We start from the raw sequence: 26963 nt of genomic DNA on the forward strand, positions 1-26963 counted from the left end.
TAGGATGGCTGGCCTGCACTTCAGGCCCAGACGAAAGCGGTCAATAATTCGCACCTGTACCTGGAAGGAGCCACGGAGGGCAGGGCAAATTTGACAAGGGCAAGACGTTTGACAGGTAAAGGGATTCTTCTGTTTTTCTAAGGAGGCCGAGGCTCGACGGGCACGGCGAGGATGAGGCGTTGGGAAGATTTGAGAATACGCTCCGAAAGAAATACGGCAACGCCAGAAGCCGTGAATATCCAAATGCTCGGCTATTCCTTCAAGTGGAGCAGCCGCACGGTGTCATAGCTCACTGAAGGATGAGAGCGGCTTTGTGCGCGAGAAACCTTTGAAATTTTCATCAAACAGAACAAACAAACAAACAAGCAAACAAAAAAAAAAAAAGAACAGCTTGATCTTTCTCAGTATTTTATCAAACAGCTAACAGTCCTAACATTTTTCCAGGTGTACATCAAGACATACCGGAAAGAAGCTTGCAGTCTTATCACTGCTGCTTTGTACTTGACGAGTGTTTCAGCTGCAGCTAAAAGAGCGAAGTCCCGTTCAAACGATGCTCTGAAGCGCTCCTTTGAGAAGCGGCTATCACTGGACTAATGGATACGTGACAGAACGATAAGTCTACAATGGTCAACTGATGATTACATATGAGAAACAAAAAGTTACAGTAATGCCAAAAATAACAGAAAAAAAGTAACACACCCAGTCATGATGCCACTGAACAACGAGAATTTCACCCCAGTGACACCTGGAAACGTGTGATACTCAAAACAGGAAACCGTTAGAAGTGACACACACACACACACACACACACACGACCACACACACACACACACACCAAAGATGCTTCAGGACTTCATCTGCCTCTAACACCCTCTGACTCTTCACATTCTTACCTACGTAAAGTTTTTGTTCACGTCAATGTGCCGGCATGTATGACGAGATATGAAACGCTGCAGACCCGACGTTGTAAAGTATTTTAGCTCTCCTGTGTGTTTTCATCTTAATAACGTCGGCATCATTTTAAAATTAAGCTAACGTTTTTTTTTCTGATGAAGGGGCCTGCTCTGAATTAAAATTTTACTTCTGCTTTTTTTTTTGTTGCCCTTATTCCATACCACGGCGGTGTGATACGTTTCCAATATTAAAAAGGCAAAACTGAGCACAATTGCTGCCTCTTGGCTGCAAAAAGTGGACTAATTGCTCCGAACTGCGACACTGGATGAGCATGTTAGTTTTGGCGCGTCATCAGTGCTATTCGCTTTGATAATCAGGCAAAGAGACAGAGCACGCAAAGTTTGCAGCTGAAAGTGTGCGCAGTGCAGTCCTGGTAAATCTGTCCGTTAATCACTAACGTCTTGAGATGCACTCTTTGTGCTCTCTGGACAAAGACAGGAAGTCTGAATTGGCCACTTGTGATCGGCCGCCGTTCCACTCATCAGAGTTCAGGTTTGAGTTTGTGCTCCTGGTTTCAGAGGTGTTTCATAATGACAGTGTAGGTCTGCAGATGAACGGGGTGTTCCCTCCCTCGCTGCCGAGTCCCGTCTCCCCGCCTGAACTCCCATCAGCCATTCAGCCTGCGTAGACGCAGCTTACTGTTGGCTCATCATTTTGCCTTTCGCTGCTCAGACAATAACTCGCAATCTGTTCACTTTCCTCACCGTACATCAGGCCAGATACGTCGCGCTGCTCATCGGGAATGAACGAGTCGCTGTGGATGATGTGATGCCATCAGATTTACCATCGTAATTCACGAGGACTCATCGAGACGTTTGTGACTGCGTGTCCTTGTGTGGGCTCGTATAGGCGTGCACAAAGTAAATGAAAATGACAAGATGTTTACAACTTCTGCATTTCATAAGATACCCTGCAAACAGCCAGTTTGCATATGTGAAAGAGGCACTGTTGTGTGTTTTCCAGGTGCATTTTATAGTGCAATCAAGCACCGATGTTACCTTCATTTGTTATAAAAATGCTGTATATATAAAATATGACTTAAAAGAAATTTGACTTTGTAATTTAACGCCTTGAAATCGGGACTGTGTCCCTTTACAAACTCCTCCGGTTTCTGAAACTCTGCCTTAAGGAAGTCATCGTTCCTCCATCAAAGCTTCAGAAACATTTTTAGCAGCATAAAACTGAGGAGTAGATTGAATATTAATGACCTCAGTAGATTCCCAGTTCCAACAGGTGTTTGCTAATTGCTCCTGGCTAGTCTGAAGGAGCTGATCTATGAGCCTGGAAACTGCAACACCAGAAAAGACAAGTTGAGTTTCCCGAACCGGGCCCGGTTAAACTCTGCCGGGTCCGTTTGATCTCCACACCGGCGAGGCCCTCGCCACCTGGGCGCCGAACCGCCGCGCTCCTCTTCCCGGTGTTTGTTTGTTTGTTTGTCCAACGCAGAGCTCCGCTTTCACGCAGCAGACATAATTAAATCAAGCCTAATCCACTATTTATGCATTCTGCTCCTGAATTATTCACACATCAGTTTTATGTGTTATTGCATTTTTTCTTCATCTGCTTTTTCTTCCCAGAGACAATTTAAACTTATGCACCAGCTGTTATTGAATTCTTCTTCCCTCAAGATTGCGTCTTTTATTAATTGCGCCCCTCCTCCGTGCAGCACAGCCACACAAAGGCTATGCTTGCACCTTTTTCTTTTTTACTTAAGTGAGTGTAAATTTGCTTAATGCAGCCAAACACGGTGTAATAAGAGTAATTAGAACCTCAGGAGAGAGCATAAGTTTATTTTTAAGCATTTAAAATGCCGGCGCTCGCCTTCATGCAAACAGCACACAACGAAGAGGAGGAAGCACATCGCTTAGTTTTTACTGAGACTTAACCAATTAACTTTCTGGGTCTGGAAAAGCCGGCTTTCCGCTAAACGCCGGGGTTGAAATGTTGTTAAGGCAGTACGTCGGCGTTTCCACAACAGCAACAACAAAAAGATCATCTTCGGCTCTCTTTATGCGAGACGAGAAGCGTTTGTCGCGACGACAACAATGTTAAATTAACGAAACATTCAAGCCGCCACACTATGAAGGCAAAGGCTTATTAAAGCTTCGGGCTCGTTTAATGGGTTACAACAACGTACCATCGGCTCTTAATTAAAAGAGAAAACACTTAATGACAGGGACGCCAAATGGATTTTAATTTCTATTAATATTAAGAGCGAATGCGGTTAATTAACCTGACTTGCATCGTTAGTAAGTGTGCGTCCGCCAGGAGGAAATAGACGGTTCAGCTGAGGTTAAAGCCCCCCAAAAAATCTGCCATTCTCTCTGTGAACTCCGGCTGAACAGTGTGGACTTATAAACCCTACATTTGTCAACAGGGTAGAAATAGACAGCGACTTTCTCCTCATTATCTGACATTAAATCAGACCAAACATTTCGTATTTTAGGTCAGTTTGGGTTTCCAAATTATTTTCTATTTGCTGCCTGCCAGGATAATGAGAGAAGGTTGCAGAGGTTCTTCTTAGCGTGCATTCAGCAATGTTTCTGTCTTTTTTTTTTTTTAAAGCACACATTAGCGTAGCATAGCGTCTGGAATCAAACACACTACTTTCTTTTTTTTCTTTTTTTGCAGTTAGTGACCCGAAATGAGCACAAATAAAGGTCTTCCTAGCGAAGATGCTGGCTGAAAATGGCGGGACTGCGTCTTTATCAAAAGCAAAACAAATCCTTCAGCGACGTGTGTGGAAAGGCCACGCTGTAAGGAAGAAGCCGCCACTCCAAAAACATCATAAAAACAGATCACATTTCACAAACGCACTCAGTGAAACGAGTATTAACAAGCTGTAAGGTCAACGACGCGACGTAAGCGACTGTCTAGCATCGCTACATTCTTGTCCAGGAGGAACGAACACTTCAGGTTAAAGACTCGACGCAATCTGCTGGTTTTCCCTGGATGCAAACTGTTTAAACCGCGAGATTACTGTTCTGTTTGGACGCTAAGATCCACTGGAATTTATTGGAGTGTGATTAAGGTTTTAGTTTTTTGGTTTTTTGCAAAGACGACATTTATCATTAATTGACCAAACGTCGATGAAAGGAAATGAATTGATTTGCGCTTGGACGACAACACCACTGAAAGTTTTTCTTCGTCGACAGGATTGTGATTTCGAAAACTGAAAAATTAATGTATCAGGGGAAAGTTGCAACACAAGAACACACTACCAAATCTCTTACAAGCTGCTTTCTGCACCTGGGTTGGTAGACCTATCGGTTCTGAGACCTTTTTCATTGAGGATTCATCTTGACATAAATCCACAGCGGTGTTGGAAAAATTCCCTTTTGGTTCGTACTGACCAGGCAGCATCACAGATTTCTTTCTTTTTTTTTTTGTTTGACTCTGCACATCAGTCAAAAAACCTCCAACTCTCCCCAGCCTCAATGCTTTTTTTAAAAAAAATTTTTAAGTCAAGTATTTGTAGCCTGGCAGATAAAACATTACTTGCCACAGTGTGGAAAATAAATGCATGCTCTTCGTTTCATTCATTCAGCCAAAGTAAGGCCGACCGGGCCGACCGTGGCTTTCGGTGTTTAAATCCGATGCACAGCAGAGCCAGCAAAGAAGAGCCAGCCTCATTAAAATGTAACACAAAGTCTGCACGGAATCCCAGCACCACATTCCTCTCATAGTTTCTGCAAACTTATGCTTTGCTCTTACCAGTTCTTAAATGAATCAAATATTGATATGTACACAACAGAAATGCCTGGAGATCACAGGAAGCAAACGATCCGGCGGTAAAAGACCAAAGTAAACATTTGAGCAACACCTTGAGAGAAGCAGTGGATGTGAAATGAATAGAAAGCAATTTCACTCATGATTGGATTTTTTCTTTTTCTTCTTTTTTTTGTGTTGCGGCTAAGATTAGATCATATTCATATGCTCAACAGACTCATACATACAGCACCATGTAAAAGTTTGAACGGAAATGAATACTTAGCAACCGTTTGATTTGAGCTGTGTTTCTTCTCTGGATTGCAGAAATCAATACGGACGCTTTAATTTTTACTACCCCTGCATCTCTAAGGACTGAAAATATTGGCACAAAAGTACGGGGCATTTCCCATTTTCACCAGGTGGGGTGAGCAGAATCCATCGCTGCCATTTCCTTACGTGCCATGACTGTTGTAGGGGCTGCAGAGTGTCCCTCAATGGTGATTGATTATCATTAGATTTTGATTTAAATATGAAAATCTACTGAAACTATTCACCTCTCGGTCTGTTTCCACTTGGCACACCTACGTGTAGAGAAACACCTGTCTGACTCATACCACCTTTTTACACACGATGCACAGATATGATCCTGGATCCCGTCACACTTTTTGAACCTCTAACATAGGACGCTTACCTGTCGAATACCACAATGAACTAAGCTACCAATCCAGAGTTCTCAGCTTCATTTCTTGCCCGTAGTTCAGGAAATGGGGACGGTGTTGGTGTGAGATGGGAAACTTTCATTTAGCTCGGTTTACTTTGTACTCCGAGAGAAGTTACAACTACATGACAATGCACTCATAGACATGGTAGTCTGTGGATGCATTCACACCAGCTCTGTTCAGCTTTAACCGACTTCTAGTCCGTTTGTCTAAAAGCCTGGTTTGTTTGGAGAGGTTGGAACTTTGGTCAAATAGGGCCGAGTGATATGGAATCGAAGTTTTATCACGATATTTTGTGGCAAATATTGTGAAAATGATAAAAGCGACAATTAAAAACTGTTATTGTAATTTTTAGGTAACTGAGAGCAATCACAAACACTGGTCGTCAAAAACCCATTTATGCCACCAGTCACATAAATGTGCTTCTTATCACTAAAATCGACAAAATGACGGCATTTGATCACATTTTCAAAATCTATCGATATGCTTTGACACACCTTTATCAAGAGAGCACCCAGTAAAAATGAAAATCCTGACAACGTGGGTTTTTGAACGTCAACTGCAATTTGTCGTGCCAGCAATAAATCCAAATTTTATGACACAAAACGTATCATCATAAACGATAAACGATACGATATGTAGCTATTTACCAAGCTTCTCACATTGTATTTTTTTCAAACTTTAGTAATCAAACCCGTGCATTTATAGTGGTGTTTAACCTGCTTAAAAAAAACATTTTTTTTTCTTGTGCAAGAATCCCACACACCCTCTGCTGCACTGAAGAAGAAGCATGAGAGAGCAAATGGAAACTAGGACACGTCAGGCTATTCTGCCAATGGCAAGGCGTACCTTGTAAAAGGCGCAACTTGGACCTATTTTGTGAAACATGGTTTAACGATTGGACATGGCCTTAAACCGATTCACTGCAGGTGCACAGATGGTGCATTTGTGTGTTTGGAAATGCTCTGTACTTGAAAGCAATGCTTATTTTCCAAAAGTCGTAAAAAATAAATAAAAAAATTGTCTTCGAGCCTGGTGGTAATAACCAGAGGCTGTTTGCCTCGTCTAATTCACCAAAACAATAATTTCATGGATGTCTCTGTGTTTGTAGCACACAGAGTGGAAGAGCATTTTCAATTTAAACCACAAATGTATAACGGCAAAAGCAGAAAAGGGGGATGAGCTGGTAAGGTCAGCAGACTGCAGACTTCAGCCGTGGTCAACTTTATGATACCAGTACATTTAAAAAAGAAACATGCATCTTGAACCTCGGTGTGTTTTAGGGGGGTTGCACGGGATAGGCAACGTGTCAAACTCAAATCCCAGAGGCCAAGTCAGGCTCTTCATGGCTTTTCATGAACCTTTGAAAACAGCTGTGTGCTTACATAAAATTTTAAAAAGTCAAATCAAAGCCATTTTTATCTGTATGTTGCTAAGAGACATCTGCACAAGGTGCCACACAACTGTTGCTAATGAACTGATGGGAGGTTTTCGATCAAAGAAGAAATAAATCTGCACTTTGCACCAAAAAGAAACACACAGTTATCGAATGATTTAACAGCGTTGGCATAAAGAAACAAAAGATCACGGCTAGAAAGCAAAGCAAAGAACTACGACCGACTGTGGATTGATGGGATAAACCATAAATACGTCAATATTTATATCTGGGGCAGATTTGACAAAACGCGAGCAGGTTTAAGGTCATATCAGCTCTTGGCTGAGACGACGACTGAACTCTGAATCAGCTTTAGAGGCAAACCGGCAGACAGTGGGAACTACAAGCTCTTCAGGACGTGCCACTCATCATCACGCTGTCATTTTCTCTCCGGGAGCTTTCCTTTTTTCTTTTTTGCCGCCCTCTTTCCAGTAAGCAGCCGGGTCCCGTGTGAGGAAGTGTGACGTTGTTTACTGAGAGTCATTGTTCGGCGCGCAGGCCGTCACTTCAGAATCCCCTGGTCACAGTCTGGCTCTGCCAAGCTTTTCCAGGGTACAATAAAAGCAAAAAAACAGACAATGCCCGGAAGACGGATGAGCGCAGAGTATTTTCTTCTTCTTCTTCCCTTTTCTTTCACATCCCTGACCTTAAGAAAAATAAATAAATAAAAAAATCCTTGTGGACAGAAACACCCACTGAGCAGCAGTCAGTACGGGTAGAAGTACCTCTTAATTATCACCCTTGAGCGGTTTGTTTTGAAGATACTGTTGGAAAGGACGAAACCGAAGGAAAGGGTTTTCAAAGATTTTTCCTTTTCCCTTTTATTCCCAACACTGAAGCCACTGGTGCCAAACATGAAGCAGAGTAAAGTGGAACGGCCGCGACAGGCCAGACTCTGGATGGCGCTGATTGACGCGGCAGCGGCGTCGTATTCCTTTTGATGGGATTGAGCGGTCACGACCTCTCAGATATGGAAATGGAGGCGGCGATCTGAGGCCGCGGTTGAAAGGCGTCGTGTGAATGCTTCGTTTTGCTCGTTTTCGTCCAGTTTCACGAAGATCTTTGAAAGCGTCACTGCCTGTTTGACCAATAGAAAGGAAATGTGTAAATGTGGGAGAGAATGCAGATTCGCAAAGTAGCATGCATTGGTATTCTGCTCTGACACTGCTACATCAGGGGTCTCCAAAGTGTGGTCAGCGGGTCATTTGTGGCCCTGGAAGTGACTCTTTGTGGCCCACAAACATCAGTTTGAGAGTGATAAAAATGAGTTTAATCATTAGTAAAATTATTACCCACATGATATTCTTTTTTATGCTGGTGATAGAGTATCCGTCTTTTGTGATAAACAGAACCACTGAACTTTGCTGCACCAAATCAGCCTTTATTTGATTCATTGAGCCGGGCAAGCATTTTGAAACCAAGTCCAGTGAGCTCAACTTCTTTGAGAAGGCATGAATTAGTAAATAGAACTCAGCTGCGTTTTATTTAATTTCAGTATAAATGCAGCTATTCAGTTGCGGTTTGTTGGAGGACATCAGTGAATAATCGGCATCATAAAGACCAAGGAGCTCAGCAGATCGTATGATTGTGTTTGCGCTCACGCCTTCAGTTCATGCCTTGTTGCTCGTTTACATGTGAGCAGGTCTTGCCATACATCCACTCCCTTCCTGTGTTCATTATCGCTAGACCGGTCTTGCCATAAATGCTGATTTCTTTGTGCTCGGTCTCTGCGTTTATCCTTGCGTTCTGCTCTTTAAGCTCTTTGGATTTTGTTCCCTTAAGAGTCTTCTTATTATTCTTTTCCTCGTGTTTTGCTGCCGTTGTTTTTAACTCTCAGCTTGCCGTGTAAATTATTCATTTCCCTTCCTTCCACCTGTTTGCCTCCTCTCTCCCAGATGCAGCCTGTTAGCCATCAACCACCTGCCTCTTGTCTGCAGTCACACTCTGTATTTTAGCCTCTCGGCTTCTGCCGTTCTCTACCGGCTCCTCCCGTCATCGGGCTGCGTCCTCCTCCATGGTTCCCTGCCTCTCCGCGGTTATTATTAAACCACTCCGACTATCTTTCTTTACATCGGAGAGAAAGGTGATTTTGGTTCTGGAAACATTCTTGGAGCACTTTTAATTCAATCAATCAATTCAATCATTGACCAATGATTGCTACGGAGGAGCCGCAGAGTTTGCCAGCTCTGGATCAGCCAATGTGTTGACGGGACGTCTCGTCAAGCAGCCATCTCGCAGGCGAGCACACGCTGCTGTTGCTACTTATTTATTTATCTTTAGCTCACCCGCAGCGCCATGCGGGTGACATGCGGGTGACATGTCGGTGTATACGCCACCTAGTCAAAGGAAAAGGAAGAAAAACCAAGAATCTGTATAATTGTTTCCCAAAAGAGGGAAATAATCCACAGCTGACTTCTCCTCTCTGTACTTCTGCTCGTTATCTGAAATGTTGTTTCCTGAGGCCCCGTCCACGCGGGAATGTCCTTCCTTCAAAAGCCGGGAAGCTTTTAACCGTGTGTGCCCCGCATCCACACGGAAACGACGTTTTTAAGCGATCTTTAGCATTTTTTTTTTTCATTTATTGATTTATTTTTGTTAAAACAGGTTCAGGAGTGAAAGTTTTGCCTTCTCATATTCATGTGGACAGTGAAAACACTTCCTTTGTGAAAACGCGTCTCGCACTCTCACTGTTCTTGCTTTCTTGTCAAGCTTTACGGCTGACCTCCTAGAGTTCAACACTCTGTGCTTAGCGCCACTTACAGGAAAAACACAACAATCTTTGTTTCTGTGAATGAAAATGTTTTCGGAAGAGGTCTGGGGTGGATGGGTTTTTTTTGTTGTCCTTTTTAAACTGAAAACCACTGGAGGACAGCAACTGGATCTGTTTGGTGACAATCTTTGAAGCCAGTTCAGCCACAAAAAGCTGAGTTGCCGGCTGAATGAAACGGATGAACGAAACGAACAGACATCATTGAAACCATGGCGGAAAAAGTCCAACTTGGCAGCTTCTGAAACGGAAAACGTGTGGAAGGAGGAGCTCAACTTTGACCTACATTCAGAAAGCCGCCATTGGCACAAAGCTAATATTAATACTTCATCCTCATGGTGCCATAAGGTAATGCTGTGAAGATGGACTGGAGCGAACTGGACACGTTTAATTGTAAGACTGATGAAGCTAAAAAGCGAAAGACGCAGAGGATGGTGGTTCGGCCACAATCGGAGGTTTCTGGAACGGTTCAGGCCAATACGTCGAAGTGGTCCAGTTAAAGTACAGAAATAAAACCAAGAGGGAGTAAAGTGTTTATAATTGAGGTTTTTGGAAACTCTTCTTCCAATCCAAACAAGGCTGAGCAATTTTACAAAAACGAATGAGAAAGAAATCATTGACATTTGTGGAGACTGTGCCAAAAAAAAGAGAAACAAACAAAAAAAAAGAATTCATATTTGTATTTATTAATATATCTTTAAAAATAACTGAGAAGTCAAATCCCTGTGATCTCAGATGATTTTTTTCTCTCTCTCTCGCTTTATATATATATATATTATATATATATATATATATATATATATACATATATATATATATATATATATATATATATATATATATATATATACATATATATATATATATATATATATATATATATATATATTATATATATTGAGTACATTGAACTTTATTTCATTTGAAGCTTTCAGTCACAATCAGAGTCCAATCTGCCGATCCTCTATCGTCGGCAGCTTTAATAAAAAGTTAATAACTCGCCGGCTCTGGCTACATTTACACCGCGGATCGGGGGCAGAAGGGGGTTGGGGGGTGGATGGGGGGTAAGTGGGGTGTGAAATAGACCTGCGGTTCGCTGATGGACTCGTGAAGGGGACTCGGATGGCTGCCTGTCGCTCACGCAGCCGGAGCGCCGCCTCTCTGCTCCATCTGAAGTCAAAAACGCGAATCTAAATAGCCTGGAAAGAGGCATTTCTGCCGCCGATAGGTCCCCGAAGTGGCATCATCGCGGGGAGTTATTGGCGGCGCAGCCTCGCCCGCACCCTGCCGCGGGGTGGGCGGGGTCGCAGTGACGCCGTCATCCAATGGGCACCGGCTTCCTCCGGACCGAGCGCAGCATCTTCTGCCTCAGCGGCACTTTTGCGCCAGACAAGTAGGGACGGTCTCTGGCTCAGCGGTGGAGAAGAGAGAGGAGAGAGATAGAGAAAAAGAAAAACAGTACGGGAGATCCGGGAATTATACCGACTGACGGGAGATTCATCCTCCTTCTTTTCCCCCCTTTTTTTTAATCTTTATAACCTTTTGGCATTTTTTTTTTTTTTTGTTTGTTCGCAAAGATGATCGCTGGCCGCATCCTGCTGGCGTGCACCGTACTCGTGGGCGCATCCTCGGTAAGATGAGTTAATTCTCTCCGCTCCGGTCGGAAGTGCTGCACCGCCGCGGCGCTTTTTTTTTTTTTTTTTTTTTTTTTTTGTGCGGCGGCGCCGCATGGGCGCTCGGGAAAGTGGACGCGGACGGACCGGCTCGCTTTGCCCCGTCGCGCTGCAGTTTGGAGGGGAGAGGTGGGGGTGAGGGGGGCTTTTGATCCCAAGTCATTTAGTTGTTTCTTAAAGACGGGTGACTGAAAAGTCAGAGCGGCAGCCTCCCCGGAATAAACTGCAGCACTATTGCGGTGGACGATGCTTCATGTATATATATATATATATATATATATATATATATATATATATATATATATATATATATATATATATATATATATATCTAAGAGCCCGCAATTAAACTTCGCCTGCACGCCGCTAACATTTCAGGGAGTGAAACTCGGTTGATGACCAGTTTTGTCTAATGAGGAAGAATAATTGGAGGGGTCTGGAGGGGGGGGGGACATCTTATTTCGTTCACAAGCAAACAACTGCCATGGCTGTGCTGTCTGCATGTGTGTGTGTGTGGGTGTGTGTGTGTGTGTGCAGTCAGAGGGGATGTGATACTATAGATGCATGAATCAGGTGCATGCTACGAGGAATAGTTGCTCTTTCTGGCTCGCACTCTGCGATCCTGCGGCTGTGCCTGATGATAATGCACATTTAGCATTTTTTTTTTGTGCTTTTTTTTTGTGTGTCCTTAACTACACATTGCAGAGAGACGCACGCTTCACTTTACGCACACTTTGCCTCTGTTATGAGGATTATGGCTGATTACTATCACCACAAGTTCGTGACTGTTAATCTAACGGGGGTTTCACTGCATGGCGCCGCTGCACTGTGGCGGCTCACCACCCAGGGCGGCAGCGCCTTCGGGGCGGCCCAGGTCGCTTTGGTGCAAAGTTATTTGGGAGAAATGAATGTGGAACTGCTTATTTGCATGTGCTGAGGTTAGGTACGTGGCATGGAGACTTAGTTTCGTGTCACGTGTGTGATGGATGTCCTACTTGTAGACGAAGAGACAGATTTTTGTTTGCTATCGGAATGTTTTGAGTGACTGTCTTGTGGTATAAATTTGTGTAAAAATATATAAACTTTGATACCAAAAAAATGGCCTGGATGATCAAATTGATTTGATTTAAAACAAAAAAAAATGTATTTTTTTTGCATTTGCAGTAGGTACAGCTTAGATATTATCTTTAATAAGAGTGAGCTGTTTTTATGTTGACTCGTAAACAAGGAAAGAGCTTCCCAGCTGCCTTTCCTCCAGCTGGACGGCAGTGCACAGCAATGAGACTTCAGACTGTAAGAATGGTGTTGCTTTTCGAAACCTCTGCCTGCCCCGATCTTGATTTTTTTTTGGGGGGTGGGGGAACGGCAGACATGTAGAGTCGGGGTCCGTCGGTGATTGATCCGCTTCAGACGTTGGATCCAGGTTGTAAACAAACAGCAAGATTCAGTATGAGTCCACCTTTTATTTTTTTGATTTTTTTCCCCCCCTTTCCCTAGGGGAGCAGGGCGGGCCAGAACCTGAAGCCTCCCTGCAGACCCGGCTTCTCTCAGAACTTCTACACGGTGATCGTCCCCAGAGACGTTCTGCACGGCCAGAGCATCCTCAAAGGTAAGTCTGCTGCTGCTGCTGCTGCTGCTGCTGGCTACCATTTATTGACTGATGATTTTCTTTTTTTTTTTCTCTCATCTCTGCACTGATGTGTCGCATCGTGTGAGTCTGTGCTTGCCTACCTTGCGTGTGTGTGTGTGTAAAGAGGGGAAGCGTGAGGCATACGATGTGGTGTGGGAGTCTCCATCACTCCTAAAAGGTCAGAATGTAATTTAGTCGCGGCGGTGCTACATGGACGCCGCGCGGCGCGGATGGGACTCTTTCCCTTTTCTCCCCCGGAGAGTCCGGGGATGCGGTCTGTCGGCAGGGAGCTCGGTGCGTTCTGTTCCAGCAGCTTCTCAGTCCAAACGAGGTTTCACTGACGAACGAACGCTGAAATTACTCCGACTGAAATAAAAATGAGAAATTACTTTGTTTTGTTTTTTTCTCTTTCCTTGATTGACTTAGCACAGAGCAGTTAAACATCCATCCTCCTCCTCCAACTTTTCTTTTTTGTTTTTACAATTTCATATTATTTTCCGCTGTTTGTTACAGCTCTCTTGTTTTTAATCGCTTCGGTTTTGTTCCATTTTTTTTTCTTCTTTTGTTTTTTTTTTAAAGAGAATCCAATTCCCGTTTTTCATCCACTTCATCTCCCTTCAGCCGAGGCGCCGCGCTGCACCCACTGCGAGGTTAATCTGCAGCCATCTGAAAATTACGCCGCAGCTTTTTCAGCATGTCCCATTTGTTTTCCGGTGAATCATAGCTATAATGGAAATGAATCCACTCCAGTACTCCCCCACCCTGCAGCCACATTCCAGTGTCCCTCATTTGCATAATTGACTGACAAAGAACACCTTGAACAGTCGGCGAATGTGCTTGCAGAGCAGATTATATTTACATCTTAAAACTTTGTCTAAAGGCGCTGTAAGAAGGTGTGTGACCTGTTACAGCTTTTTGTTCTTATAGAAGTTGCTTTTTTTTTTATTTACATAAGATTTATATTTTCAGTTTTAGTCAAAAATATCCTCTCTGTAAAGAAGAGATGCAGTTTCCAAAAGATAATTTCAGTTTTTTCAAGAGGAAAAACAATTATCAAGGCTGATCTGGTTATATATGAAAATAGTAATTAACCCCTGAACCTAATGACTTGCAGCATCACCTTTGGCAGCAGCAACTGCAATCAAGTGTTCTTTGTGAATTGTTCAAGGTCATGCCACTGCTTAGGCCCAAACTTTGACTAGGCCACCTCAAAAGTCTTTCTTAAAATTATATTTTAGCGGTCATCAGATCGTTGTCCTCCTGCTGCACATTCAAAGTCTGCTTGGGTTTAAGGTCGCAGACGTTCTTCCTCATCTTTATGTAGAAGAATTTAAAGAACTCAAAGACAGCCGTCCGCTCAGATCTCGAAGCTGCAAAGGAGCCCCGCAGCACCATGCCACCGCCACCGTGTTTGACTGCTGGCTTGATGCTCTTTTACTGGATTGCTATTTGATTTAGTTTTTTTTTTCATGCCAGATGTTTTGAGAAAGTTTCACTGTCGTCTCATAAATCCACAGTCATTCAGTCCACGGCATTCAAAAGACTTTATTTGAATGCCGTTTACTTTTTCTTTGTATTTATTATTTGTCTGATGTTCAAATTTGATTGATCTGAAACATGTAAACATGATAAAGAAGCAAAAACGGACGAAATTTGTAAATTTGGGGCAGTAGCTCAGGGCTCCATTCTGTTGGGGGCGCTCACATACTTTCTTTTTATAAATGTGTTTTATAAACATTGTACTAGCATAACACTGAAAGGCTAATACCAGGAGAGTTGCATGAACATTTAGGGATATTAATAAATGTAAACAATGTATTTTAAGGTTAAGTTATAGTGCATTTTTTTGGTTAACACATGAAGCTAATGGCAGGGGGACATACTAAATCTACCATGCGTCAGTCCAGTGGATGTAGAGAATGATTCTAATTTGCACTAGTAAAAGCTTTTTTTTTTTTTTCTTTGGTGGTCAGGGCACCAAAACTGGCTCCAGGCCAGGGGCCAACCTCCTTGTAGTTCCGGCCCTGACCACAGACACAAGGAACGGTGAGGCTTGTTCTGAATGTTTAAGATGTTTGATCTGACATGAAATCGGTAAAACCTTAGATTTAAGGCAGGGAACGGAGCCGGTACTCAAGACGTTTCGTATTCCCGTTCCTGCATAATATCAAACTGTTACTCATAGTTGTGGATGCAGCGGCTCCGGCAAGCGAGCAGAATGAGGTAAGCTGTCCCCTGACACCTTGCCTTTATAGCCAAATATTTGTCTATTGTTTGTGAAATGCTGTGTGCCAGGGGGAAATGGCATTTTCATTGGAACAGCTGTTTGAGGATTTTCCGGCTGCAAAGCGTAACAATTGAATCACTCTGGAGGTGGTTTTGTTGTTTAAGGAGCTGACAAGGACAGTGCAGCCGGTCGGAGGGGAGCCGCTTCGCCCCGGAGCGAAGGCTTCCAAACCGACTCGAGGCGTCTGTGCTGGTCCGGAAGAGCGTGATGGATCCAGAGCGCTAACCATGCAAATGTGTGTGCATGACACGGGGATGAGACATGTCCCAACGTAGCCATTAGCTCCTAATGCCTTCATTTGAAAAAGCGTCACAGCAGAAGCTTCAGCTGCATCGGTTTGAGTCACCTCATGTTCTCGATCAGCGCAGCTTTGATCCCACGTTACCTGGCCTTCCCGTTTCTCCGTCTCTCTCTGGTCGGGCTTTGTGAAAATCAATCGGCGATCCGTGCTGTTCTCCCACACCTGCTATTCAAAGGGATTCGGGTCCCAGCAGCTCGAGGCGACTCGCTGGAAATTAATGTGCACCAAACTTGTCTTACTGGACACAAAGTGGGAGGGAATCTCGATTTTAGAGTATGAAAACCTCCCAACTCTCCCTTCCAAGGACTGATTGGTCAGGGCCTTTTGGGAGAGGAATCCTGGATGCTCTGGAGCTGGGAGGGGAATGGTTATGGGCCGGTCACCAGTAATAAAGTTTTAAAGCCGGACCATTTTTATAAAATCTAAGGAAAAAAAAAAAGATTAACTTTCGGCCCAGCGGGTGCAGCAGTGTGACGCAACCTCTCCTCTTCCAGTCTCTGAGCAATCTGTCCACTTCGACTCCTTTCGCGGCGAGGCGGAGGGGCTGTTGTTTTGCTTCCGTTTCGCTGGGCGTGTGGGCGGCCAAGAAGCCACCACGTAATATTTTTCTTGTCAAATTCATTAACACCCCTCTCGGTTAATTGAAGGTGTTAGAAATGGCGTCCCCAGCATATGCCTGTCTGTCGCAGTCCGCTTTATCTACCGCTTTTCCCTCTGCTCCGTCCCTACTGGTGTCGGAAATTACTCAAGTATGTATGTTTCAGTGCGCGACTTGCACTGATTGTCAATTTGTATTCATTTCGTTGTGATGAACTCTTAAATGTTGGCACGCAACTCTACCGACGTCACGTTCAGCTGCTCGCCAACGTTGCTCGTCAAAACATGTTTTGAGTGTTTTGTTTAGTTTTTTTTCCCGTTATTTTGAACTAACACAGAACTAATACCTCGTAAAAGCATTCACACTCCCTTTGAGTTGAACGTTTTGGCACATCACAAACAAATTTGCATAATTGTGAAGTGAAAGTAAAAAGCTCCCTGCTTTTTCCCAGAAAAGATGTTATTTTGGGGGAATATAGCTCCACCGGCTTTGCATGTCTTCCTTGGAAAAAAAAAAAAGCTCAAGCTTTGCCAAGTTGGAGGGATGCTTCTGTGAACATCGATTTTCAGGTTTTGACACTTATTCACAGCCGATTGTAGGTGTGGGCTTTGATTAGACTATCTCAAGTCGTGAATACGGTTCGATCTAAACGTCGGCTCCAGAAGAGCCACGTCTCTGATGATGTGCTGCACATCATTCATAAACGAACGGTTTTGTTCGCTGGTCTCCGCAGAGAAAAAAGAGAGAATCCAGTCATTTGGTTCGGGTTGCTTGACGACTGGCAGCTCTGGAAGACTAGCTCTAAACCACAGGAGTTGAACTCACACTCATACTGTATGAATGTCTGGTCTTGGTCGTCATAATGATTTTCGCTCAATCTAACAAACCACCACGAGAATTTTATTTAAGGGTGTCAGATCGACAGGGGCGAAATAAAAATACAGCTTTTCCTCCATGTGCTCGACTTTTTCTTGCATTGCCCCCAAATGTTTTTGCTAGACTAAAATGACTGTTTTTGCAAGGCACTCTGCTTCCGTACATGAGATGACGTTCCTTTTTCGTTTGTGTCTTTTTTTTGCCGCTGCAGCACGAAGTGTTTCACTTCAGCCAGCAGCGGCTGATTTGCCAGCGTTTGGAAGGGAGCAGCTAGAAGACGGTGTCTGGCAAGGAAAAAAAAACAAAACAACAAAACCGTCACAGCATGAAAAGGAATAATTACAGGCGGAAAAAGATGAAATCCATTATACAAGAAACAAAATCCATTTTCCGCTGTTCTTTTTGACTGAGTGCCTGTGTCCAAATGATTTAGTCCTGATGGGAGTGGCCTCTCGCAGCCTGACGCTCCCGTACAGCGTGCGGCTTCACTGGAGGGTTTAATGAGGAAGAAAATGATGCGAGTTGCACACAGCCATCCTTACCAGCTTTCATCTCTGCTGAACACTGGAGAGTTTTTCTTTCTGTCTTTTCTTTTGGGGGCCCCGACATGTTTCAGCACCGTTTTTCCACCACCATCATCATCATGCAGCTCACATTGTTTGGCACAATAAGCCTCCGCCTCTTCGGCCAGGCCGCTCCCGTTTCGTTGCCTTGTGGGGGTGCAGCACCGCAGTGAGACGATGTCTTATCTCTCGACGGAGATCGTGGGGAAAGCCTCTCAGCCGCCCGGTTGCTGGGTCACCATTACCTCCAAATTTATCCACTTTTTACAGGTTTTTAGTGTTTGTGTCGGAGCAAAGTTTTCTCTTGTAATCCCTTTTTGCTTGTTCCTCTCCTGTTTGGCTGATCCAAAAATATCCAATAAATGCTCCATCCCTAAACCGAAGGATTCCTCTATGCTGGCTATAAGTCGGGGGTTGTGTGTCCGGTTGAGGGCAAAGCTTTTGCGTCGTCAAAGGAAAGAAATGTATATAAAATAAACAGAGGGCACTGAAAATTGGAAACACATTATGCAAGTAACAAAGTTAAAAAACACACTAGGCTGGTCATTCATGTCGAACTTTCTAGATTTAAGAGGCTGCTACGACTGTGGAAGACTCTCGTTTAACTAATTCACAAATGTCTGCCCTGCCGCAAACTTGTACAAAACAACTCGTCCTATGCTTCCATGTAAATGTCTGTGTGGGAGTCGGGTCGGGATTAAAGGCGAGGGCTATTATATACAGCCGAGCAAACAGGGAGGCCTTAATGTTGCCGATTCCTGCTGGAGGCAGAAAAGCCAAGAACAGGGGAAATAACCAACTGCTGCACATCACTGTGCAAACCGTCAACTTGCCCGAACGGACACACAGGCACACGGAGAGGATGACGTCGGCTCGACATTGATTTGCCGTTTCGGTCAGATGGCGTCTCTTTAAGTTGCTGTCGGCACATATTTGAAAAGACAACAGTGATTAGCATCACCCTTCGCCCCTCGTCGGTCCCCGGGGACGGCAAACGCGAGCAGGCAGCTTTAGCTCAGGTGCCTGGCTGGATGCTTGTTTGCTGCTACTTTGCTGAGGTGCTTCGACAGAAAGTGGCAGTGGTAAATGTGAGGTCCCCAAAGTCTTCAGCTCGTGATATTTTTGATGGATGCTTCACAAATACAAATCGGAAAAGAACCGAGTAAGGAATGTGTTTTCAGCCTGTCAGACCTGGTGCTCAATATAATAACCATCCGTTTCATTACGACTAAGACATTCTTGACCATTATTTTGGATTTCTTTGGTAAAAATTTTTGCTCTGCAGGGCCCCAATCAGAGTTCGTTTGCCCTGTTGGTCCGGACCTTTTGTGTAGGTGTGAATGCACTCGAGAGAACATTTCTGTCTTGTGGTAGGAATAATCGTCACTCACATTTCTTTCTTCACAAGTTATAATCCGCAGTGTGAAAGCAAACCGGATCAAACTGAATAAATAAAATTTGGTCTCGGCCTAACAAGTGGACAAAACAAAGGATTTCCAACACCCTTAGAGTTCAACATGACATTAACTATTCCTACTGTTTGTACCAAACTTACTACATACATATATTGTTTTTTTTTCTTCTTGGAAGTATTATATATAAGAACAGACTGTCCATTAAGAGACATGCTCCACCCATATGTTCAGTCTACTAATGTACCAGGTCATATTTTTTTATCACCTAAAGTAACTTTTTTATTTTTGCACGTTTAGGCGTCACCATGTCGTGACGTCATAAGTCAATCTGTCTGGAAAAAAATGTGAGCTCCTCTGCTGTCATCTGCACACTTGCTCTGCTCTGTCAGAAACAACCTATCAGAGCCAGGAAGGCAGGTTTTAGTGCTCTCAATCACCCTCGTGTAGGCTGTGCCCTTTCCCTCTGTTTTACGCTATAGGTGGGTTACCGCCACATAGCCTGCCATGATTGCTAAGGCTAGTTAGCATAGCCACTGATAAACAGTTTTCCTGAAGTGATGAGTTGTTTCTCCGCCACATTGATCGACCTGTACATGAGGATGATTGACAGCACTAAGACCCTCCTCGTGGCACTGACTGCTTGTTTCTGACCGGGAAGCGGTGCATTTCTATAGCAGCTCAGGAAAGAGGCGAAGGAGCGCTCTATCTATACAGATTATTTGTCTAGTATTATACCGTCACAATATGGCGACAAGTTTAACACGTAAAAAAAAAAAAACCCTGATTTTTGAAAAGGTTAGATACTGTACCTCTAAGTAAGGAGCTGCTTTGGACTCACGCAACACAGGATTATGTTGTATAGATGGGCCACTAAACCTGATATCTGATCAAAGGCTGATATCAGGATTGGTTCAAATAGCAATACTGGATTGGATTACCCCGCTCCCTCCATCTTTAAAAGCAATCTTGAATTGAATGTCTTTTTGCTTCCGTCATCTCTGGGCTTTTAATTTAACAGCGGGTCTTCTAAGTTCACAGAGAGAGGAGAAAAACATGAACACGCTGAACTTTAATCTAAATGATTTATTTAAAGGGCGATCCTGCCTTCGTTTTTTTTATTTATTTATTTATTACCGCACACTTTCAGCCCCGGACTTCCTGCCGTTTAATACCATCTCTGAAAGTTACATATACAAAATGACATGTAACATGACCCCAATTAGACGACAGCAGGAACATCTGGCACAGAGCCATATCTGCTTTGAAACAGCAAGCTCGGGAGTTTTTGCTCCGCGGAGAACTTCTGACTCCTAACCCACTATCTGAAGTGACAGGGCTTTCATAAGTACGTCCAGACCCAAGAACCCGGTAGCGTGGGAAGGATTATGTTTTCAGGCGTTTGATAAGCGGGATGCCATTTTCCTTCTGACTCATGAACGTCTCTCTTGTCCTCCAGAGAGTCTTTCATCTCGGCAGCCAGGACCTGCAGTCTGTGGCGAGCTGATAGAATACAGGTACAGAAGATGAGCCACATCATTTCTCTTTATCTCGCCTGCCTTCTTACCAAGCCGAGGCGCGCTCCTATATCCCTCAAACTCCGTACAACATCACATACACGCTGAGCCAATTCCATCAAGGAAGCCACCCAAGATATAGTGCATTCCCCAGCACAATGCTTTTCATCCCGTTTTGTAGTCTTTCTCTCACTGCGGGTAGGGAGTGAGGCTGTTGGGGGGTGGGGGGATGCGGGAAAAAGGGTCGGTTTTAAAAGATGGAAAGCTGGCTGTCAGCGGAAATGTTATTGTCAGAGCTTCGATGTGAGTTTTATTACCGGTCGTACTCTGATCTATGCCGGTCTCCCCCGAGTTTGCTGATATGCGCTTTGGTCTAATGGTCATTCGCCGGGTCTTGCCATGTTCTCACAGGCTGTTTAACTGCAGCAGATATCCATATTTATTGGCCCCACTGGCAAAGATGTGTAAAAGGTCTTAAAACAAATTCATCTTTTATTGCAGTGGCAATAGTCAAAGTCAACCTTTGGATCTAAGTCCGTTTATTCATTTGGGTAAAATGATGCCATTTAAAGAAATGATTTTTTTTTTTTTACAATTTCACCTGTGGCACACAGTTTACTAGCACCCGTAAAAATCTAATTCAACATTTGCCACTGAAGTATTTTAAACTTTAATCTCGGACACTGCGGCTCTGAGGAGGGAGGGGCTAGGTCAAATACACACGAAATTATCAAGGCATGTTTTTGATGAGAGAATAGAGTAACATGATGTAAAGCTCAAAAGGAGTCAGTTTTGCACAATACCGGCCCTTTTAAACATAAAGTGACACACATGTCCATTTCTACAATCCACTAGGCTGGACAATGACGTATCGTTGTCTCGCCACCAAATACAATGAGCGGCATGGTAAAAAAAAAAATCACTAAAGGTCACAGCAGCAAAGAGTGAGATCTTGAGTTCAGTGAGTCTGCATGGGAACAATTAGATGCAAACTGGTTGCATACAAGTGGTGCCAGAAAAACAGCCTTTTCATGTTCTACCACCCAACATGAACATGAGGCGAAGGAATATGTGTAGATTGAGCTTTTCGGGGCAAGGAATGCTCCAGCTGAGTTTATTATTATTATTTTAAATTCACTCAAACACATGATTAAACCAAAGAAACCGTTCGGATATTTTTAATCAAATGGGCCATATACTCAAAAACTAACCCCAAAATATCAACATTAACTTGACTTTGTGTTACTGATAGTGCTGTAACTCTGTGGATTGTTCCTCTGCTACCAATTGTGTAATACAGTCAGATCTCATCTGCAGCGTAATCCACTGGTTAAAATAAGAACTGCGATGAATGTCATGAGCTGACAGCAAAGTTACAAGAATCAGAGAGATGCCCTTGACCTCCGAATCCTCTTGCGAATGCCGCGCACCGTGCAGCTCGCTCCATCATGAATTCCTCAAAGTATAATGGTCTATTATAGGAAACTGGAAACTGGCAATCACTTGGTCCTCCGCAGGAGAATGTCCCAAACTTAAGGTCAGCTCCGCAAAGGAATTGATTATCATTAAATCATCCTTGTTCCAACGCATGTGACATCCTGCAGACCTAAATCATCTGGATTTGGTTCTGCAGGAATGGGCCATCTGAAGAGATGGTGAAAGAGAAAAAAACAAACAAAAAAAAAAGAATCGTCAAAAATCCCTTTCTCTCCGTGTGTTCTCCGACCTGGTGAAAAGTTATTGAGAAAGACTAAGTGGTGTCAAAAAAGGGGTTGTCAATAATTCTGCCACTAGTGATTTTTGTTAAAAGCTGTTATTTCTTGAGGCGACTGTCTTCCTCTCAAAACCCCGACGTGTTTTTCCTTGTGTTTATCTTCCTTGTGATGAGCTGTGAGATCCAACCCCCGAGAGTCCTGCATCTCTTTCAAAACACACCGCACACCCCGAGCCTGGCTTCTCATCCGATCTATAATTCCTGACAAAACAGAGTCGAGCTAATTATGCCCCGACTTCTGACCTTCCAACTGTGCTCGCCTCGATATCATCAGACCTCAGATCGCATCTTCGAGAGCCGGCGGGCGGGGGTTAAGTCATAGAGTGATTAGCAGGAAAACGGGGAGGAATATGCCTGTGAGGGAGTCAGCCGGCAGAAGTCCTTGGCAAGGGATTAGCGGATAAGAAACAGGACTCCGCTGGATGGCGAACTAGACATTTTGCTACTGTATTCCAAGAGTTATCAGAGCGGCAGCTTCACAGGAAAATATTTAAGTGGCATTTTGTAGAAAGTCTGCCCCAATTAGGGTTTAACCCACCTCAAACGTCGCAATTTGAACATAAATTGTCTGAGACAGCTGTGAAGATGTTTTGAAGGCACGCACTCACCCTTCACCGCCGGCTAATGACCTTGTAATTCTGTGAATACGATTTGCATTTGTTATCGGAAACCTTTAGCAATCAACCCCCCTCTCTCATAATCAATGTTTATTAGCACGTTGCATCCCTGCCAACTTTTGACTATTTTTCGGCCTTGATTAAGACTCCGTCGGCCCTTTGCAGAAACAGAGCCATTTTCCCACCAGGAAACCTCTGTTTCACCTTTTAGCTGCGAGCGTAACCCACCTCATTACACAGGTTTTTCCTCCCCTCCTCTAAGACTCGCAGGATTTGCATGCATTTGAATACAAATCAGGTCTTCTGCTTTGAAGTGCTGGTTTTGCTGCTCAAGTCGCCTACTTGGGATGTCATTGTGCTTGTTTGTGTTGGCAAGACAAAGCGCTTTTAAATGGATTGTTAGATACATGAGCATCATCTCAATTACTAGGAAAAAAAAAGGAGAACAGTTTAAGTAGAGTTATCCTGCAAAATGTGCCTGAATTAAATTGTCTTTATTTCAAAATACCCTGAAGACCTTTGAGCCTTCAGGGTTGATTAGTAAAAAACTGCAAATGGTTCAACTTTTACATGAAGTTGTCATACTGAGCTTTGTTCTACCGGGAAGGATTGGACGCACTGTCGAGACCTGCACTCGTTTTTTATTTTTTGTTTTTTTTTACTCGCAACAAAAAATGTAGTTGGTTCCAATGATTTCCTAGTCTGTGACGGACTGATGCATCAGAGGTGCACAAAACGGCGTCATCACTGATCCTTCCTCCCTTTTGGTCGTTGGGCTTTTCAACCATCATTGCAATAATAATAATAATAATAAGTACAAAAAGCAGGTGTATATTTAACTGAGTACAGGCAGAGATTCATGTGTGTGCATATTTGGACCTGCATGTAGAAGTTTTGCAGAAAATCCTCAGTTTGTCGTTTTATCATAATCATAGAATATTATCATAGCAATTAAAATTCTTAAGAACAAGTAGGGAATTTCTCTCAATACAGTGAACCAAGTGTTGTACATATATACAAAAATAAAAAAAATGGATGAATTACGATAGCTGCACCCCTTTGGATGACCCACTGTGTCTTTTTCAGTGTTATAATAAATGTCTTATTTTTTTTCTTGACACAACAAAATTTGCTTGTTTCTTCCACTTGACTCATGCAGGGGGGAGGAACTCAAACAAATCGGATTATATTTATTGCAAGAAAAACATATTTATCAAGGGGAAATCGATTTGACCAAGCGAGCTAAAACGAGTCAGACCCACCCCTGGTACTAACTGAATCAGCCATAACAGATAATGTACAAGCAGCGCAGCTCCACCGAATTAGGGCAACGCAAAACGCTTCATCACGTAAGAAAACCGTGGAACTGAGTGGTCACTTTTTTTTCTTTTTTTTTGGAGCGTCTGGCTTTCAGAGCCGAGCCCCACCAGCGTTCGGCATCCATCACGGCGTATTTTTGTTTACTCAGCTATTGGCTGAAGGTAATCTCTGCCTGCACCCCGGCTGCCATTTTGTTCAGCCTCCCCCAGTTGTTTACCCCCGCGCCACCCCGACCCGCCGCTCCCCGTCTTGATTCAGTGGCTCGGATTGACATATCGCTCCTCACTTTGATGATGGATTACAGCCGGGTAGTTTGACCTTGTTCTGCCACTTGGCCTCACATGTTCTCCAGCGCTCATATTCTCACTGTAGGAGATGAGAAACATGGCCCACTCAAAGTGATTTACGTTTGCCTCGACTCAACACACAGATCCGTCTAAGCTGCCGCTAAATGCATCTCCAGAGGGCCACTCCGTTTTGTGCAGCCATTTTTTTTCTTTCTTTCTTTCTCTCTCTCTCTTTTTCTTTTTCGGTTTTTGCTGTTCTACTGCCTTAATTAAAAGACTGCACTGTCAAGACGCCTTTGTTCTGCAAACTCTAATATCAAAAAGGTCCCTCGCCAGAGAGGGGCCCCGCACTCTGCTTTGTCCTCGAGATTAATTCTGCTAAGAATCTATATTTGATCAGGGCGCCCGCGTGCGCTTGTTTTCCTCCACATGTTGCTATTCCTTCTTGCCTTTTTAAAAAAAACATAAAAAATGCGTAAACACTGACACAGTTATGCATTCAGAAATAAACCAGGAATATCTGGTGTGTGTGCGTGCGATTGCAGGCGGCGCTCCATCCAGAGGGTGATTATCTTAAACGGAGAAATTAAAGGATTACAAAGCAGCCCGGTAATCCAGCTGTCAATCTCACGGCTCATTAGTACACAGAGGCGAGAGACGAGAGACGGGCTGAGACATTCAGCACACAGGAAGCGAGAGGTGACGGTGTCTATGGTGACGGCGTCCATGGCGATGGTGTACGCTGCGTGGCTGTTGACATTTAGCGATGTAAACAGTCACGTAGCGCCGCTTTGTGTGATCACGTAGTCTGGCTTTAAAATGTAATGAAAGGTCGTTAAGTTTGCATTGTGTAACGACCGACTTGCAATAAAAATGTAATAAAATCCTTGAACGCATTTTGAATTGTTTTGCCTTGAAAAGGCAACAAAGTGACGGAAGGTTTGACGTTTATTGGTCAAAGTTTCCATTTAAATGTCTATAGAACGCAACATGATCAATACTAGAAGTATAACAATTAGAATGGACATGAACAGCTTGACCTACCTTCACATTTTGAAATAATTGGCACAAAATGTGATTATCATGTTCAAGGTCTTCGTTACATTTTGCTTCAATTGTTACATAACGAAGCTTAATGATGTTTTATTACATTCGTAGCCCGACTTTATGACATTATCACATATTGTGGCATTGTTACATAACGCGGCGTTATAAGACAGAAGGGGAAACTTTCTGTTTCTTTTTATTCTTTGGCAGCTTTTGGGTAAGAGTTGATGAAATAAACGGGTTTTATTTTAATCAGGCACAGAGCGAAGGACGATTCGAACTGAGAAAAGTGCCGCTCGTCTGAAGGCTGTGAGCGCTCTGGATGTCGAACTCCCTTTTAAATGAAGCCATTTGCACCTCCACAGCGATACGCAGGCCAGAAAAGGAGGTGTCACAGCGCCCGGGTTCGTCAGCAGTTCGCATCGCGGCATCCTGCAATTGCGATTCATTCCAAATGGATGCAGTGTGCGAAACACTTTGACGCCACGCGCATCGTTCTTCTTAGCATGAGGTTAATAACACGTCGTTGGGCGTGAGGCAGTTACCGAATCAAGGTATCAAGTTTTGACTTTTTTTTTTTTAGTGAGAGTTCTCCCCACCTGTTTCTGCTGGCTGGGCGGGTGGAGAGCGGGCCCCTGCACCGTCCCCTTGCTTGCAAAAAGGAAAAAAAAAAATTATGCCAGTTTTTGAAATGTTTGCAGCCACGAAATAGACGGGGAGTCACAGTGTTTAAACGAAAGAAGCATCACCATTCACTCCTGTTAAACTATCTCCGGTTCTAAATGGTAGCTGGGCTGCTGTGACCGTTCAGGCGGCTACCTGAGCAGACAAACCCACTAACTAGAAGGGATGCAACAATCAATCTGCCAGAACTGGGAATTTCTCCCCTTAGTTGTTTTTGATAGCCGCTGAAATGAACCAAAATGAATTTTAAGCGTGTACCCTGATGCACATTTTTCAGTTTCAGAAAAGGAATGCTGCATTGTTGACTTTCTCATACAGTCAGAAGCACCTCAGCCGCGGCTGGAGATCATACTAACAGTCTTTGTTTGAAACTTTTGTCTTATTTTTCAACGGCCTGGTAAAAACCAGCCACTCGTTCTACGTTTTGCTTCGTACACTGAGGAACAATTGCTTGCCGAAGTCACGGACTTTGATGTTCTGTCCAACTGGGACGGAACCACTTCGCTCACTAACTAAAACAACAACCCGATGCAGGCAATTCTTAAATGACGCCTGGAATTGTTCTCACAGCTTCCCGGTTTGAAATGGGACCGGAGAAATTCAGCTCAATTGGAGAAATCCCAGCGGGAGCTCTAAAGGGGATGAGAATCGAGTGGAATTTTGTGGAAAGTAATGGCCAGGCTAATGTTTCAAGAGTTTTGTCTCTTTTTTTTTTTCTTTCTTTTTAAATTTTGGAACCAAATTTACCAGCATAGGTGTGGAAGAGCACCAACAATTTCTATTAATATACC

The 26963-nt window shown here is 43.6% G+C and overlaps 1 protein-coding gene across 2 annotated transcripts in view; it reads left to right on the top strand.

Annotated features, from left to right (window-relative positions):
• Positions 1 to 10952: 10952 nt before the first annotated feature.
• The window catches only part of cdh4 (cadherin 4, type 1, R-cadherin (retinal)), a 266478-nt gene continuing 250467 nt past the window's right edge, over positions 10953 to 26963 (top strand). For both annotated transcript variants that reach the window (XM_055026953.1, XM_055026954.1), the window contains exons 1-2: positions 10953 to 11217; positions 12757 to 12868. In XM_055026953.1, coding sequence (XP_054882928.1) covers positions 11164 to 11217; positions 12757 to 12868 — 166 coding nt within the window. In that variant the 5' untranslated portion in view covers positions 10953 to 11163. The remainder of the gene's footprint in view (positions 11218 to 12756; positions 12869 to 26963) is intronic.

This window comes from Poeciliopsis prolifica, unplaced genomic scaffold (assembly GCF_027474105.1).
Source record: "Poeciliopsis prolifica strain line A6 unplaced genomic scaffold, Auburn_PproV2 SCAFFOLD003, whole genome shotgun sequence".
NCBI lineage: Eukaryota > Metazoa > Chordata > Actinopteri > Cyprinodontiformes > Poeciliidae > Poeciliopsis > Poeciliopsis prolifica.